This window comes from Eretmochelys imbricata, chromosome 12 (assembly GCF_965152235.1).
Source record: "Eretmochelys imbricata isolate rEreImb1 chromosome 12, rEreImb1.hap1, whole genome shotgun sequence".
Classification (NCBI taxonomy): domain Eukaryota; kingdom Metazoa; phylum Chordata; order Testudines; family Cheloniidae; genus Eretmochelys; species Eretmochelys imbricata.
The window spans coordinates 17239175-17255000 of record NC_135583.1 but is presented as its reverse complement, the minus strand read 5'-3'; the positions used below and the strand labels follow the sequence as shown (position 1 = coordinate 17255000).

Genomic DNA, 15826 nt, shown 5'->3' with positions numbered 1-15826 from the left:
ATCACTTTTCAAATGACTAAATCCCTGTAAAGGTTTAGTTTCTGGCTGTGTGCATTTTGCTCAGTATTAACATGTTCAATGGAGTACTTTGATTTTTTTTTTATCTCGACGCCAGAAGCTGGTGAATATATGCTTCATAGCTTCAGATAAACCTTTTGTTCTTCTGGGGCTGATCAGCTGGTGCGGCAGCGAGAGGGAGAGGAGGAAGGAAATTCACAGGGGCTCTACGGTTTCAAAAAGTCAAATTACCTCTGAGCCATGGCATTGCTGATAATTTAAATGAAAAAATATATATACAGGCTGCACCACACAACATCTCTACTGTTAGGACTTTTAATGAAGCCCCAGTTGTGATGACACTGAAGCAGAGAACGCTACGGTGGGATAATTACTTGGCTCCCTCACAGCTGAGTTTCACAGATGCATTATTAACGGCACATTCCATGCCATAACGAGCACCGAATGTAGGTGGGATTCACAAACCCCGGCATCCGCCATTAGCGGGTTGGCGCAAACACAAATGAGTGTTTTCACAAAAGCATGCAAAGGTTGTGAAATTCCAATGAATTCTTTCACTGGAAAAATAGTTCAAGCTGCCATGACCGGATATGTCACCTCCCATGGCACACTGTGCTCTGAGTGAGGCACCATGGGAAATTACAGAATCAGAATGCATTGATTTTTCTGTAGAAAATACAGGCAGCAGCCCTGATGAAGAATTAAGGAGGAAATGTAATAACCTAATTCTCTTCCAATCTCACGTTCCCTCTCCCTTGGTGCTCCCACCTTATTTTTGTTTAACAATTATCCAGGTATACAGGACTAAACTGAGCTTTGATGCAAGTGGGTGAAAGCACACCGGGCTGGATATAATTACACCTGCTTTCGTCAGAGCTGAATTTAGCCCACTTTGCCTGAATGTCACCAGCTCTGAGAGACAACAGTTCCAAGCAATACTTGTTTTAAGCTGCCACGTGTTTCATGCTGTTCTTTGTGACATTCATCCCCCTAAACAGTTTTCCCCTAACAGGCTTTCTCCACAGAATCTATTTACAGTTTATGCAGTTATTAATAACTCCTCCTCGAACCATACAGTACATGGCCTGAAAGCTCTAGAGGATAAAAAGGGAATATTCACACACACAAATTACAGAAAACACAACATTAATGTCTTTCACTTGCATTAATCCAGGGCACATTAGTCTAGCACCCTCCTCAGCCCCATCAAACAAATACCAAGCAGTTAAAAAAATTCCTTATGGCCACGCTGCAGTGTTCTCTCCTCATTTTCAGAAATCAGCTTGGAGTAAGAAATGTTTTGAAATCAGTGGCAGTCCTGGTCCTTTTTATTTTTTTCCTATAAGCTTCCATTTCAAGGTGACCTTTTTTTGTGCGTTACCCCAAGTGTTTCTGCACACATACGGAACAAACAGTCTCCCAATAATTAACGCTAGCGCTTAATGACGTCCAGCTGCTGCGATAGCAAAATGAGGAGAGGCCAACCTTTGTAAACTAACTTGGGCTCTTCCAGTTACAGACGCTTTAAAACCACGGTAGTATACTTCTCTTTGCCTAGTTCTCAAAGATCATTCGTACCAAATAAGACAAGTATTCAAGATTAAGCATTTAATAACAAAGCTTATCTTTGAAGTAATATTTCATGCTTGCAAATTATATAAAAGGGCTGGATCAATTTCAGTGAATGCTGCAAAATGAATACAAATCCACAGCAGCAAATGAAAAACTAAAATGAAAATGTGAGTTGTTAAAGACATAAACCTTTACAAATTCTAGAAGTATAGTTCCAAGAGAAAACTGGAGATCGCTTCTTCGGCAAAATCCACTCCTCTGAACTCATTTTCTGATAAAATGTAAGAGGAGCTAACAGCCAACAGTTTATTAAAATAATGCTGTTTGCCAGTTTATTCATTATGTTCATAAGTATGGTAAGGATACTAGGTGAATTTTATATGAGAATGTCTCCATTATAACTCACGCCACGCGTCCTTCAGAAAAATCTATTCTTTCCACAAAGTCCTCTTTTAGACGAGTTTTCCTGCAATATTCCTTTATCCAACCCCTTATGTGCAATTTTTCCACACTGCACATCGATAATGTTGTCTGATTTAAGTGGCAAGTTCCTAATATCCACTCGGTGCTGCATGGTGGATCTCACCTCCCACGTTTCTGCTTTATGTACGAACACAAAACTCCCACTCAGGTTAATGAGAGATCTATGCTCTGAGAGAGTGCAAAATACCAGTCAAGATCTACTGAGAAGAATTTTAACCTGTGCCTAAGAGGAAGCTACAGATACCTTAATATGACATTTCAGGGCTTGTCACATGGAATGAATCTGGACCAAAATAGACAGTGAATTTAAAGTGAGTTACCTATTCCTGATTAACTCCATGTGTGGATGCTCTTAGTCCAGAAGAAGAGTGCCTTATTCTGAATTAGTTTAATCCTTTATAAATGGATTAAACTAATTCAGAACAAGGAACTTATTCTATAACAAGTGTGTCCACACATGGAATTATTCAGGAACAGGTAATCAGGAATAACTCCCCATGTAGACAAGCCCTTAGATTGCAAGTTGATATCTCAGAGAAAGAGAGAAGGTCCAATTTTGCCCTCAATTACACAGGTGATTCACACCCGTGCAGCTGAATCAGATGTATTCCGTTTCCAAAATCACTGACAAGGATAATGACTTCTACTGCGATAAACAGTAAATGGCCTTTACAAAGATACTGGGGAAGAGAATTGGCTAATTTACTTTAATTTAAACTAAATTTACAAATTAGGAAACATGTAATAATTTACTAATACCTCCAGCACCTCAGAAATCAACAAGGGGTCAATCGTGAACTCCAACCAAAACTGCCACACTTGTAACCACTCCACTTCTTGAACTAGCAAACTAATATTACATAGGTATTAAAGTACTTCCTAGACAATTCTGGGTGTCAACACCTTTCAGAATATAATTTAAAAACAAAATCATCAATTTACACAATAACAGAGTCCTTGGGAAAAAAATTGGTATGTGAACAGTAATACTGATTTCTAAGCTCAAATTCCTTTGTTTGCTTTAACACTAACTTTGTACCCTACTGCTGCCTGAAGACTCAAAAGGAGTTGCATTTTTTAAAAAATTGCATAACGTGGCAACATTCCTCAGTGTATCAACGTTTCTTGAGCAGGAAGATACCAAAAGGCTAACAGCCAAGAACTAAACTTTGTTCTACTCTACTAAAAATACTGCACTGATTAGCCAATTGCATTATTTATTTTCCTCTGATAAAAATAACCTTATTAAGAAATCGTAAGTATGCACTTATTACAAAGCAGTTCTGATTAAATTCCACAGTGCAGATATTTGGGAGAAGGGACGTGGGAGAACGAGAGATGTCTTCATATATAGGATGAATGGCACAATATGCCGGTACACACACCCCTTATATATAGATGGGTGTGTGTATAAAACAGCCATGGAAAAAAATGTCTATAACAAAACAGAGAATTTGGAGACATCTGTTAACCATGATTATCCTGTCTTAAAACTGAGCATTTTAGATTTCTTAGCTCCCTCTTTTGTTCAGTTTTGGTTCTCAAGCTTGCAGTTTTCTGCTCTACACTATTTATTTTTGTGCACTCTGTAACACAACCTGACAAAATTCTGCTTGCTCATTCACCCAGAATGAATCATTTTTAAATAGGACAATAAAGTATCTTTATTTTTTTCATAAACAACAATGGCCAAGATAAAGGGCTAGCAAGTATATTTTAAAGTTCAAGATGATTTTACAAGGCTTCTGTAAGCCATATAGCTTCTTCTCCAATTCTAAAGTTCACCCATATACTAAGACAGAAATGTAAGGGAATGATCTACTTGAAAATGGAGAATGAGCTGCCAAATTTGGAGTGAGTTCCAGATTTTGAATCCTTCCTGTTCCCCAAATTGTGGTGTCCAAGTTTGTTTTAAAAGTCAACCACAAAATCTGACTCTGAGTTTGGATTCCATTTCTCTCCAAAGTTTGGTGCTGTTTAGATCTAAACGGATGTTTGGGGCCCATCTTCACTCCACAAAGAGATGGTGATGTTTTGGACTTGTTTTTTGCCCTCCTCACCTCCCCCACAAAAAGTTACTTTTCTATATACAATGGACCACTGATCTTATGATATGCTTTAGATAATTAAAGGATGGGAAAGCATTTCTAAGAAAAAAGCGTTTTTCTTCAAGGTGAAATAGGGAGGCAAGATATTACACATTAAGAAATACTAACATGTTAAAGGTTTTAATAGGCAAGATCATGGAAGTTTGAAAACATGATTCATTTATGCTGTATATTTATGTATACAAGCCTATTAGGTTCTGTAGTGCTTTTTAATATTATCATGCATAAATATATATTCACTGTACATAAATGTATACACAGGGTAAATGTATGCTAATAACCTTTTGAATTAATCATGTTATAAATCTGGTGCAGACAAGATGAAGCAATACGTCTCAATATTCCAATATTCTTTATTGTATTAGAGTATTAATACATATATGCATTTATATACAAAAATTATAAAATATTTTTGGTTTATCATCTTAAACTTTAATCTTGTTCGTAATATAGACAGATGTTACTTTTATGGGAGGTAGCTTTATTATTTAACACTCCAAGGGCAAGATTATGTTTTTCTATTAAAAGGAAGGGACATACTTCTCCTCAGTCCTTAGAGTGCTAGCCTTCGTATTCTGCAATATGTTGTGGCTTAATTTTTATACACACCAATTTCTTATCTGTTAGTTCAAGGTGAGTACTCCAGCTAGTGACAGTTATTTTACCAAACCTCTCAAAATACTGTACACGAAAAATGGCACATACAACTTTTGTTGTGTTCACTTTCTAGACAGAGAAATACTAATTGTCTTTTTAAAAAATCTCTATAGTATTTTGTCAATATTTTTTTATTACAGCAGAGCATGTATAAATATTTTATTGTAAACCAAGGGCCTAAAATAAACAGTTTAGTAAATAGTTATTACATTACAAGGAAAAACATCTGTGGAAACTGTTTTCCATGTAATTATTCTTGCTATTTTACATTAGCGCTCAACGTGAGTTTCTTTGGCTCTAACGTTTCACTTGTTCTGAATCTTCCTCCTTGTTGCTATTATTAAAATCTTAAAAAGGTGCCAAATCTTAAATGAAGAAAAAAAATGATTCGCTAGAAATTATTCATATCACAGTGAGCCTCTACTAAAACTGGCAGGGGTGCAATATTTTCGGTGAAATTAACATAAAATATACAACTGCAAATTATCCAGGAAATAGCTATGTTCTTTACAGCACGCATTTACATGGGGGGGGGGGGAGTGAATGTTCTACTTATCTGTCTAACACAAAGCTAAAAACAGTCTCTTCCAAAGCCAGCTTTAAAGGGAAAATAATAGATCTGCATAGGGAACATGGTCCTTAAAGAGGATATAACAAATAGCTGGTTGGCAAAATCAACCTTAGAAATTACTGGAAAAAATAATCAACCCTGGACATTTCTACTGCTGAATGCTAGCAATCCAGTTTTAGTTCTCTTCTTGATACATGGAATGCATTTCCTCTCTTAGGCCTCAGCCCTTTCTGCTAAAACACAAGAAAAATTGTAATACTGTGTAAAATGCAAATCTTGCTGTAAATATTTTATAAAATTGTTGCATATATCCCAAAAAGCTATAGGTCTTAATTGAGAGGAGGCTATTTTGCCAGTCAATATATGGAAATGTAAAATGCTAATTCATGTTTTTCTACTTGTAAAAAACCCTGGAGAACAGCAAAACCACAAATGCACTCACTTTAATATTATACATATAATTTGGCTCCCTCTTTACAATCCCCACTGTCCTGGCTTTTATCTCCCAATGGCTGCAGAGGAAGAATCACAGAATCACTTTTACATCATCTGCACAGGAAGTCAACCCCCATGCTCTGCCAGCTTGGCAAAGGAGTAAGAGGCTGAGCTAACACACACTGCAAACAGGAACTGAAACAAGAAATTCCAGCCTTGTTACACAAGAAACAAGCCCTAAATGACATTAAACCTGATCGGAGAGGAACAGCATGCAAACAGCGTTTCACCAGTGAGAACTAACTTACATTAACAGCAGCCCAGACAGAAGGCACACAGGCAGATATGAAATCCGATGCAACCCAATGTGCACACCTGCAAGTGTTAGGAGTCTCGAGATTTTTTGCTGAAGTGTTTTTAGCACACGTAGCTTTTGATTTTTATACAGCTGATGATTGTGACACTAAGGCTTAAGACTCCCTTACTCGGTGTCGTGCTGAAATCTGTCTAGAAGTTATTTGGTCTGATTAAACATACAGTCACTAGCGTTAGCCTTTATTCACTCACGTGCATGTTTACTTAGCAAAGGAAGGACTGGGGAGGGGGATAGTATTGTGTCAACTTTAAATGAAACTATCAAGTCATTAAATTTTCAGCTCTCACTTGGTAGCTGATGCTGGCTTTAAAGTCTGAAAATGATAGCTTTCCCCCAAAAATTTAAAGGGTTTTCCCCCCAGTAGATTTCTTTATCTTCTGATTAGAGCTGAAGTTAATGTGGTTGTTTTGTTTAACATCAATAATGCCTGAGTAGATGATCTAGCAATGGGATGAATAAAACAAGCTGTAACAAATGACATGCTGTTGATACTAGCTGATACTGATCATCTAACACATGGAGCAAAACTGCATTTGGTTATTCTGGAGTAAAACCTAGAGTCGATGGATTTACTCTGGTATAACTGAATGAAAAACAACAATTTTTACAATTTTACAACAATTAGTTTTAGAATTATACAACGACATTATATTCAAAGCCACTGATCTTATTCTTTGATAGGTATGGGTGAGCATACACAAGACAACACATCTAAAGGCAGGGTTAACTTCTGAGTGTGGTTATATTTACTACAGTACCTAACTGTTTATACATATATAAAGTTCAGCGTATACTTTATTTCCTACCTGCAGTGACATTTTTCATAGTCCTCCTCTCCACCAGTGCAGGAGCTGGAAAAGAAGGTAACGTCTCACCATATGGGGTTTGGGCTGCACCTACAGGAAACAGGAGGTAAAAAGACTCAACTCTTCCCCGTGAGGTCAGCACCTCATTTACCCCCAGTGCATGGGTTAATTGCAACACAACAAAACAAAGAGGAAAGAGATTCAGGGTAGGCAGGAGAAAGTGTGTTGGTGAAGAGGAGGACTATGGAAAACACCATTACTAGTAAGTAATCATTCTTTTTCATACCTCCCCTCTTCACCAATCTAGGAGTCGGAAAAGAAGTTCAGTCCTCACCATATAGAAATGTAATTGACAATAGAAGCAGGCAATAGCCCCTTACCTTAAAATGACTATAGTATCTGACAGATCCTATGACTGAAAGTGCATTTTCTGCAGAAGTTAATACAAGTTTATGGCGGGTAGGAAAAATATGTACGTTTGACTCAGTTGCTACTCTTTAATTTTCCAAAAGTTACATTCCATCTGAGAATTGCTTACAACTCCCAGCAGAATAAAGCTTCATGCAGTATGGAGAGACTCAAGATCCTGTTGTTCGAAGTATTCTTGCATAGGCCTTGATCCACCTGGAAACTGTAGTATTTGGATGCATTGTGTCTTTCCCTAGCCAATAAAATACGACAAATAATGCTTTTGAGTTGTAAAATAGCATCATTAGTCCAAGATAAGAGTCAATGTTTTGCCTGACAAAGAATGAAAACTGTCTCTAAAGAAATGTAGATTGATTATGATAGATCAACAGAGTTACTGGTTCATTTAAAATCTGATATTACCTTAGGAAAGTCTGATAATGAAACTAAAATCTTCTCTCTCGAAGTTCAACTGAAGACACAGAGGCAATTGTTAGAACCTTCCTGCTTAGAGACAGGGCCACAAAAAATAAATTTTTTAGTAAAGCAAATGTAAAGGAATTGAATCTGCCAATTCAAAACTCGAACAATACATACATCTCAATCTGGAATAATCTAAAGAGAGAAGAACATGAAGTAGAGATTTCTTGATTCCTTAAAGAGGCCAGAAAGTTGCCAAAATTACTAATAAGTTGACCCACAAAGTTTCCGCTACAAAAATCCAAAATGTAAGTGACCAAACATGTATGGTACCTACCGCAGAGGCAATTGGTTCTCTCTGCACCAAGAACTTGACAGAAAATGATGAGTCAAAGGTGTTCTGAAACACACAGTAGAATTTAAAAGAATTAAAATGTTCTTCAGAGGTCAGAATAATGTGAATGAAATTCTTGCTGTTGAAAAGTTTCTCTCTACACTAAAGATGATCAGGAAAGAAAGTAGTCCGATTACTCAGGAGGATATGAAAATAATATTTTTGTCCCTCAGGAAGGAGAGGGAAATTATACTTGACCTGATTTGCTAATCAAGTATGATGCGTATCAATGAAATTTGCTCTAATGACCATTTGTAATGGGCAGTCTCTTCACTTAAAGGACCAGGTTAAAGTCTCCCCAAGATTTGCACTGCCATTTCATTTGATCCTTATTTAAAGGCAATGCACCAACTGTATCCCTTTGAAGTAAATGGAGTTACATTGAAAATGAATTTGGACCTATATCTAATAGGCAAAAATTCTCATTTGTCCATTGGATGATCAGACAAGTTTCAGTGTACTTAACTTGATAACCCTCTTATTCAAATACAGATGTTTTCCATAACAGGAGAAGGAAGCAAGGAAACGTTTTGGACCTGATCATCAGAAGTGCTGAGCACTTGCAGCTCCCTCTGAAATCAGTGAGTGCAGGTACTTAAAACCACGGACATGTTTTTTATTAGTAAGTGTTGTTTATCAGTGTTCTTATTAGTAAGAAAGGGACTTAGATCTACCTTTCTAGTACTGTGCACTTTCTCTTCCCACTGTCCAATGACAGGGTAGACTGGAACAGTGTCCACACCTCCCCAAAGAGATAAAATGAATGGTGCATGGACTTTTTATAACTTTGGCCAAAGATGTTAAATTTTCCCAAATATGCACTGCTTTGCTTCCCACCCCGTTTGTTTGTTTTTAGGTAAGCCCAGATAGCTTGCTAGTGCAGAAACAGAAATGGTAGCTGATTTCCTTGCAGCTTTGGATGAAAAGGCATTAAAAACTGCACCATTGGTTTGGCAAGACTTGAAGAACAGGGAAATCTTCTTTCTCCAAGAAAAAGCATTAGTTGTCTGTTAACAGCAACCTGCCTGTTAAAACATCATAAACACCTAGATTTCAAGACAGAATTGGTACAAAGCTACAGGGACAAAGAAGATTCAAAAGCTGTACATAGAATTACAGTATAAACAACCAGTGGAACCTGTAGATGTGATGGTGTACAATATGGCTCCTTTATATCGAAGAGAGAATGCAACTGCTGCTGTTCTAGGACCTCTACAATCTTCTCTACATACTTTATGACGACAGAAATGACAGTCTTCTCACAGGAAGAGGTTATCCCCTTTGATTAGATCATTCTTGCTCATATGCAATTAGTGGTAGCACGAACTGATTACAGGGAACCTAATGTCAAGTTTTAGGGTTTTTTTTTGTTTTTTAAGTATTCATCCTGTTGATGAATGCTATCTTTAATTCTTAATTTCTTCACTGTTTAGAGATAATGAAGTTTAATTCAGTTTTAATTTAGTCTAAAAAATTAGTTCTTTTCAGCATCTTTATTCAAAAGTGATGCAGAGTCTATAAGCTTTCCTAATAAAAAAGAAAACTATATGAAAAACATTTTAATAGAGAAAATATAACTTCAAAGTGAAATCCTTCATGACAAGGGAAATCAAATATCTCATATACAATTATACTGTCAGATGCCATGCTTTAAAGAAATCATTTTGTTATTGTTTAGGACCTCAATTATTTAGTAAATTGGTTAATTTCTTAAGCAAGCAATGGTGCCATTGAAGGCAAAACTCTGTACAATTCAAAGCAGCAGGATTCAAATGTGAGGAAATAAACAAATTCATGTAAAGAGCAAAAGATATCTTTGCAGCATCACTCTAGAAAAGTCTGAAGAACAGACCTGAAAATGATGGAGCTTTGTTTATAGGAAGATTCTGATTCTTTTTTTTTTTAAATCAGGAGAAAGGTAGAAAGGTCTGATTGGAAACTGAGGTGCTGACCTTTATAGTGGGAAAGAGTTGAGTAATTTTGCCACCCGTAGGTAGAACCAAAATTTCATATGGTGAGAACTTACCTTCTTTTCCAACTTCAGGGTTGGTGGAGAGGGACTCTGTGAAGACTGTGTGCACTTATATTCATAGATATTTGCCCACACATGTACAAATAATCCAAGAAGCAGGCAGAAAATATCTCTGCAGACTGCTAAATACAATTCTGGTTTTTTTTTTTTATTTGGGGGGAGGGTTGTTGTTGTTTTTGAAAATACAATAATTTTCAAGGTTAACAATACCACTAAAGTGAAGAACAAGTTACAGCATCAAAATATCACAGTTTACACACATGAAAGTTTACTGGAAAGAGACATTTTTGCCACACTAGTTAACAGATGTTGAAAGACTGTGAATTGATTGAGATGCTTGCTAATGATAACTTTGAAGACACATCAGACTTAAAACTCAGACTGATTACAGAAAAGGTGTTTTATCAACTGCTCCTCTTTATGAATAAATATGAAACTACCAGGAAAATGTTTAAACGAGTTTAATCATAACTGCATATGAAAATTGGGTTGAAGGGCAAAAAGGATTCTTAACACGGTTAAGAGAGAATGAAAGCAATATAAAACTGTGATCACAGACGATTATGCATGTATCATGCAAAACAGGAATGTTGTCATAGCAGCTATAAAAATGCCAGTGAAAACTGAACTACTATTATGCAAGGTGTAAATGAAACGAAAAAATGCAAAAGGAAAATACGAATGAATATATTAAGGAAAACACTATTTCTTTCCTGGTAGATAAACAAGCAAAACAAAATACATTTTCATGAAATAGAGTAATTTCTAGGGACAAATATGCATAGATAACAATTGTAAGAGACCATAGCTTAATTCCGATGAAGTGGGCTGTAGCTCACGAAAGCTTATGCTCAAATAAATTTATTAGTCTCTAAGGTGCCACAAGTACTCCTTTTCTTTTTGCGAATACAGACTAACATGGCTGCTACTCTGAAACATAGCTACACTGTGTATGACAAAGCTATTAGTATTTCTGGCAACAAATTTTCCATGTGGCAGAAAAAAGAGAGGGCTAAAATGTACAATTATGAAGACCATTTTAAAATAGGAAGCCAACTAGATATTGGATTCTATTAGGGCCCGACATTTCCTGCTTAAGTCAATGGGAGTTTGAGCTCTGGCCCTGAATGAAACTACACTATTAATTATTAATACTGTAGTTTAATTATCAGTGGTGTACATTTACAGTGCATATGTACCACGCTCACCATTGTGTTATTTAAGTATCTACATGAATCATTATTTATTATTATTAATAATAACAGAGAACTAATGTAAAACTCAAAACAAGCGCTTTAGGTAGGCCAACAATTACATTTAGGCTTATAGATATAATACATATTGCATTCTAAGACTCTCAATCCTGCAACAAGTTCCATGCAGACAGATGCCTACACAGGCACAGAGCCCCACTCAGGGCAACAGTATGCCATGCACACCCAGAGGTTTATATAGGCAAAGCACAAATGAGGATCAAGGCCCAAATATGCATTTCTGAACAGAATGCATGTAGCTCATAAAGATTTGTATACCAATTTTTCCTTTCTAAAACCAACTTTAAATAGTAGACAGCTACCTTAACGTGTGATTCCAGTACTACTTATTAATTAAAAGAAATCCACAAAGAATTAGCTGCTTAAAGCAAATACTACATTAATGTATAAGGGTTGTGCTTGCAACTGTGCATTAAAAGAGCAACACTTAAAATATGCTTTAAAAATATGCAAGTTTTACAAATATATTTTGAATTCTTAATGTGTTCATAAATAATTCACACATTCAACCGCTAAGTCCAGAAATATGTTATCATTGATCATTTGCATTTAATGCTTCAAAAACAATCTGGCACATTTTTTATTTGCCTTAACACTTGAAAGCTATTACAAAGACACTGTGTTCCAGTGTTATCATCATTGCTACCATGTATACATTTTAATTCAGCACTGGGCTACACTACAAACCCATGCTGGTATAACTACGTTGCTCACAGGTGTGGAAAATCCACACCCCTGAGCAATGCAGTTATACCGACCTAACGCCAACATCTGGTGTAGATGGGAGGGCTTCTCCCATCAACATAGCTACAGCCTCTTGGAGAGGTGAAGTCCCTATGCCGACGGGACAGGCTCTCCTTTCATTGTAGGTAGCATCTTCACTTAGCACTGCAGCTGCGCTGCTGCAGCACTGTAAGTGTAGACAAATCCGAATACCTGGCCAAAGGCCTGTAGGGTTTCCCTCTCAAGAATCAGACAGTTTTGTCTCAGTCATTTGACACAATGTCATGACTGGATGGAAAGGAATTTTGTTTACCAAGAAGCACCTTTCAAAATTTTGCAAATTTAAATAACTGAGAATTCAAGCCGCATGTTTAACTAACAGTGCATAAGAAAAATAGAACATTTAAACAGAATTAATGCCTTCCTTTAACATACATTATTGTATTAAGATCTCTATTCTGAAATTGCTGACTATCCTCAGCTCCCAAGTCAATGAGAGTTGAGAGGACTCAGCACTTCTCAGGATCAGGCCCTAACAACAGAAATGTCTTTGTATCCTAGAAGGAAATGCGTATGGCAAATACTTCCACCTATGCAGATGCCATTTGTAAAGTGTGGTAAGCTCTGTATCTGGATCCACTTTGTATTAACAATGAATACATAGACTCAGATAGTACAATGATGGGCAGCAGTATAAAACCATAACTAGCTTTACATCCATACAAATACCTGGGCTGGACAGTTATGTTATTAGCTGAATCAATGAAAACTATAACAAAGAGATTCATGCTCGAAAAGGTTCTGAGATACATTCTGACTGTGAAATCTCAAATCTTTTAACTGCCTTCTTGATGTTATCTCTGTGATTTAGTGGTCTATCAATTAATAGTTCTTTTACATGTGAAAACAACTTTCCTCACACTGCTGCCTTTTAAAGTCTGTGCATTATCTGAGTTCTTTGGGTTTGGCTTCAAATTTGTTACACTAATTATTCTTATTTTTGGTCATGGTTTTATTTAGAATACTTGTGTCAATTTACAGAAAAAATGTAGATGATATACATTCTGTATGTGTCTGTGTTTCTGGCAAAACAATTCCACAACTTGAAACACAATATTCAGGAGGGATCAGTGGCATTTTATCACAGATTAGGTTATACAGATGTTTGGGATCCTGTGTTACCTGAATCAAAAATATCATTAAAAACACACTGCAGCTCATTGCTCAGCAACATCCATTTGTTTTTTGCACTGAAATTTCTTTTTGCCTTGTTCATCATTACAATTAGGTAATTTGATAGTTCCCCATCATCCAAGCCAGAGGATGCTAAGGCCTTGTCTACACTACGGGGGGAGATCAATCTAAGTTACGCAACTTCAGCTCTATGAATAACGTAGCTGAAGTCAGCGTACTTAGATCTACTTACCGCGGGGTCCACACTACACTATGTCAACGGGAGACGCTCTCCCGTCAACCCCCCCTTGTGCTTCTCGTTCAGGTGGAGTTCAGAAATTGATGGGAGAGTGATCTGCAGTCAATTTAGTGGGTCTTCACTAGACCTGCTAAATCGACCGCCGATGCATCTATTGCCACACATCGATCCCCCGATAAGTGTAGACAAGCCCTAAGTCTATAAAGCAGTCCAAGATACAGACCACAAAGCTATTTCAATACAACTGCCACTATTGTCCCCTACAGCTGTAAAATGAATAAACTGGGCCTCCTGCTTTATGTATTCCCCAATACAAATTAAGTACAGGTTCTGGAGACCATCCTAGTTTATAATAATCTGCCCATTGTTACACTCTATGGCTCTCAAAATAGTTTGCCAGAAGAATGCTGATCATCATATATGTAACTGATTGGGAGGGGCTGGGAAGAATACACAGAGATGATTGGTCTGTATATTTGTGTGTGTACTTATAAAAATTAATATGTTTACTGGACACCTTATCTTAGACTAGTAAAAATCCAAAATAAATAAATAAATAAATAAATGAGAGACAAATCTAGAGGGAATGCTTTGCCACAAATGTGGCACAAGGACCTATCAGTGGCCAAACTATTGAATATTCAAGTGTCCTACTGCTCCCTCAGCCGTAGGAGAAAGATCTGTTAAGAGCTTTCTGTGATTTTTGCTGTTGTCATGGATGTTCTCTTCCTCCACCGTTGGAGCCAGTTGCTTAGCATGCCGTCCTTCTAGGCATCTAATAGAGACTGCACATCAGAGGCAGTGGTTGGTGGGGGAATAGGGGAAACACTTGAAACATGGTCAGGTCAGCACAACAGGAGGTAAGGAGTACAGAGACTGCAAGAACTACAGACATTTTTTGATATACTCCTGGGTAGACTCCCCAATGCTGGCAAATGTTTCAAAGGGGGAATCCCTTCTCTCTGTGGACAGAAATGTTTCAAAGGAGCACCAATCAGTGGAATGTTTCAAAGACCTTCTGCTCTCTAAAAATTCCACCCCAAAAACCCCAGACCCCTTCCTAACTAATCATGACGAAAGGGGCCTGACTTTGTGGCTAAAAACCTTCCTACAGCTCATAGCTTAAAATAAAACAAAGCATTTACCATATACCTGCTCCAGGAATGTATCCAGTCTGTTCAGTCACCAGGGTCTCTGCATGGGACTCAATATGCTTCTGTGGCTGCGTACAGGATATGAAGGGCTAGAGTGCAGAAGGGTAATTTTTCAAAGCAGTGCGTGGGAGTAGTGTTGAAAATTTCCTCCATACTACTTTGAAAATTTCAACCTACTCTACTGAATTACAACCAGGGCCTCTAACTCCTGAGCAGACAGCCAAGAAGCAGAAGAGGGAGATGAGCCCAGTTAACAGGATGAAATACTTGGCACTGTTTAAAAACTAAATTGTAAGACGTGATCACGTAATTATCTAACCATGCTACGGAGGTGTCTTGCATTACAAGGCAGAGATCGTTTTGTTGACTATTATTTGAAAAGAATAAAGTATGAGTTTAGAAAGCCACTTTTCATTTATTTTGTGTGCGTGAGAGTATGAAAAAAAGTTAGTGCCGCTGAAAGATGTTGGACTGTCAGATCTAGTGACTGAGCCCCTCTACTCACTGGGCACACGCACCATGGGCCGCAGCAATGCAAGCTTCCCTGGCACACTACTGCACCAGTGTGCCTCCATCCTGACTTGGAGGCTAATTTCTCTGTCAGGGCTCTGAATAAGTTACAATTCATGGTGGTGATTTTTGTAATATGGACTTTGGTCCACTGGGATTCAAGCAAGACCTCCAACTCACTTCTCAGAGGCTACTGAATGGTAACTACCCTTCCATCACCACCAATCTGGGCTAGATTTGTAAAATGAAAAACTCTTTAACCCATTACCTTTATTATAAGTAAAGCTACCTTAATAATAAGGAGCTATATGCCCTCCTCTGCTATAGTATATGAAGGGGAATGAAACAAGCATTGTTAGGGCTCCTCGCCCATAGGACAGGCACAATACAGGCTGTGCAAACTTTGGAGTAGGTGGGCTATGAGCGGACCAGAGGAGCAATCACTATCCATGA

General features: G+C 37.4%; 1 protein-coding gene across 1 annotated transcript in view; it reads right to left on the bottom strand.

Moving 5' to 3' along the window:
* Positions 1-15826, bottom strand: part of ZNF423 (zinc finger protein 423) — a 317744-nt gene that overhangs the window by 83722 nt on the left and 218196 nt on the right. Inside the window, exon 7 of the mRNA XM_077831047.1 lies at positions 7027-7116. Within this exon, the coding sequence (XP_077687173.1) occupies positions 7027-7116 (90 nt within the window). The remainder of the gene's footprint in view (positions 1-7026; positions 7117-15826) is intronic.